Source organism: Castor canadensis, chromosome 1 (genome assembly GCF_047511655.1).
Source record: "Castor canadensis chromosome 1, mCasCan1.hap1v2, whole genome shotgun sequence".
NCBI lineage: Eukaryota > Metazoa > Chordata > Mammalia > Rodentia > Castoridae > Castor > Castor canadensis.
The window spans coordinates 136,083,437-136,085,563 of NC_133386.1; the positions used below are offsets into that span (position 1 = coordinate 136,083,437).

The following is a 2,127-nucleotide window of genomic DNA, read 5'->3' on the forward strand; positions in this document are numbered from 1 at the left end:
AGAAAACTCTAAAACTAAACAGATATTATTGTAGCAAACCCTGAATTTAAAATGGCAGTAGCTGAGTTTACCAAGAAATAGTGAGATGGAGGATAGTAGAAGAGTGAACAGGATTTGTGATCTTCAAGTGACATAGACTCTGGGAGAGATACATATAGGAAAATACAAAAAAACCCAACAACGAAAACGAAAGCACTATTCCTTTTCCCACCATCAAAGTTGTAGAAGTTTTCATGATCTAATTCAACCACAGGATCAGAGAAGAGCATCACATATGTGGAGGAATGAGAAGTTAGGAGAAAACATATCTCAGAACATAACCCAAATCCCTGGCTTTATGAGGGACTGAGTTGTTTTCCACTATGTTGCTTAAGCTGTTTCGAAACTAGTCAACACTGAGATGAATAAATGACACTTGCACTACTTGCGTATAGCTCTTAAACAAACTATAAATCACATGTTCATTAAAATAATGTATTTTGTTGATCATAATGGAAATTATCCATGTTTCAGTATCCAATAACAAACATGGAATTTTTTTCTGTTTTAGCTACATGAAAAGACTATATGGATATCTTCTCTATGATTTCAACCCTTTGATTCATATTAATAACTTAGTAATTTTCTCAATGCCACTGTGATATCCTTGTTCCTCAGAGTGTATATAATAGGATTCAAGGTTGGAATGAAAATAGAAAAGAGACAACAGTTTTCCAATTCATTCATGTTCATTTGATTTTGGCTGTAAATAAGTGATACCAGTTGTTCCATAGAATAAGACTACAACTATCAAGTGAGATGTGCATGTAGAGAAGGCTTTTGACCTCCCTCGGACTGATGATATTTTCAGGATGCTGGAGATAATTTTGCCATATGAAACAATGATCAACAAAAAGGGAGCCACAACAAACACCAGTACAATTAAGTAGGCTTCTATCTCATTCATAAAGGTGTCACCACAAACAAGCTTGTGTACTGGGGAAAAGTCACAGAAGTCACTAATTATGTTAGACCAACAAAATGGTAAGGAGAAAATCTGGTATGTTTGCCCAATTTGGACTGGAATTCCACTGATCCAAGAGGCAGCAACCAGCTGCATGCAAACCTTGTGGTTCATGACTAGAGAATAGTGCAGAGGATTACAAATGGCCACATAGCGGTCATAGGCCATTGCTGTCAAGAGGAGGCATTCTGTGCTTCCCAGTGTAAGAACAAAGAACATTTGTGCAGCACAAGCAAGCAAAGAAATATTTCCTTTTTGGGTGTAAAGGTCCATAAGCATTCTAGGGATAGTGGCTGTTACATAACAGATTTCCAAAAAGGAGAAATTTCTAAGGTAAAAATACATGGGAGTTTGAAGAGCAGGGAAAGTTTTTGTTATTAGTATAATAATGATATTGCACATCAGGATAGTTGAATATACGAATAAAAATAACCCAAAAAGAATCCATTGGCGATGGGGACTATCAGAAAACCCCAGGAGAACAAATTCCATGAAGGTTGTGGTATTTGATTTTTCTGTTTTGCTTTTCTCTCCATCTGCAGATGTGGGAAATTACAGGTTGTTAATTCTATCACATTTAGAACAATACTAACTTCTTATGTTATCCAAATGAAATGCATGAATATGTTTATATAATCCCTTAAATTATATCCACCATATGCCTTGTCTATATTTATGAGATTTGAAACTTTTGAGGTCAACTATATGAAATTAGTATCAATTAAAGAAATATAATGTATCTTATTAGGCTATGCCAAAATTACCTAGGATATTAAGAAGTGTACATTATCAATTAGAGCACATTACAAATAAATATCTTTTAGAATCTTTTTAGCCTTAAGAAGGGAATTATTTTATAGAATTTTTCCCATTGTTTTTTATGGTTTGCATTGTTTTCTCTGTGTTGGTTTTCACATTCCATCTTCTTTAGTTGAAAGCTTTTGTTCTTTAAGCATTTCTTTTTTTCTTATTCAAAATGGTTTTTAAATACCTCCTTTATAAATCCAGTGGGAATCAACATTCTGTAGCTCATTTTTTGATAGTGATACAAATAGATTCCTTATATTATCCCTGCACTATTTACCTCTTCCATCAATAATTCTGAATATGAAAAACATTAATCC

General features: G+C 33.8%; 1 protein-coding gene across 1 annotated transcript; it reads right to left on the minus strand.

Annotated features, from left to right (window-relative positions):
• Nucleotides 1–718: 718 nt before the first annotated feature.
• On the minus strand, nucleotides 719–1,495 carry LOC109680535 (olfactory receptor 10AG1-like). Its single transcript, XM_074066415.1, has one exon. It carries the CDS (start codon nucleotides 1,493–1,495, stop codon nucleotides 719–721), a length of 777 nt encoding a protein of 258 aa, XP_073922516.1.
• Between the last annotated feature and the right edge of the window lie 632 nt (nucleotides 1,496–2,127).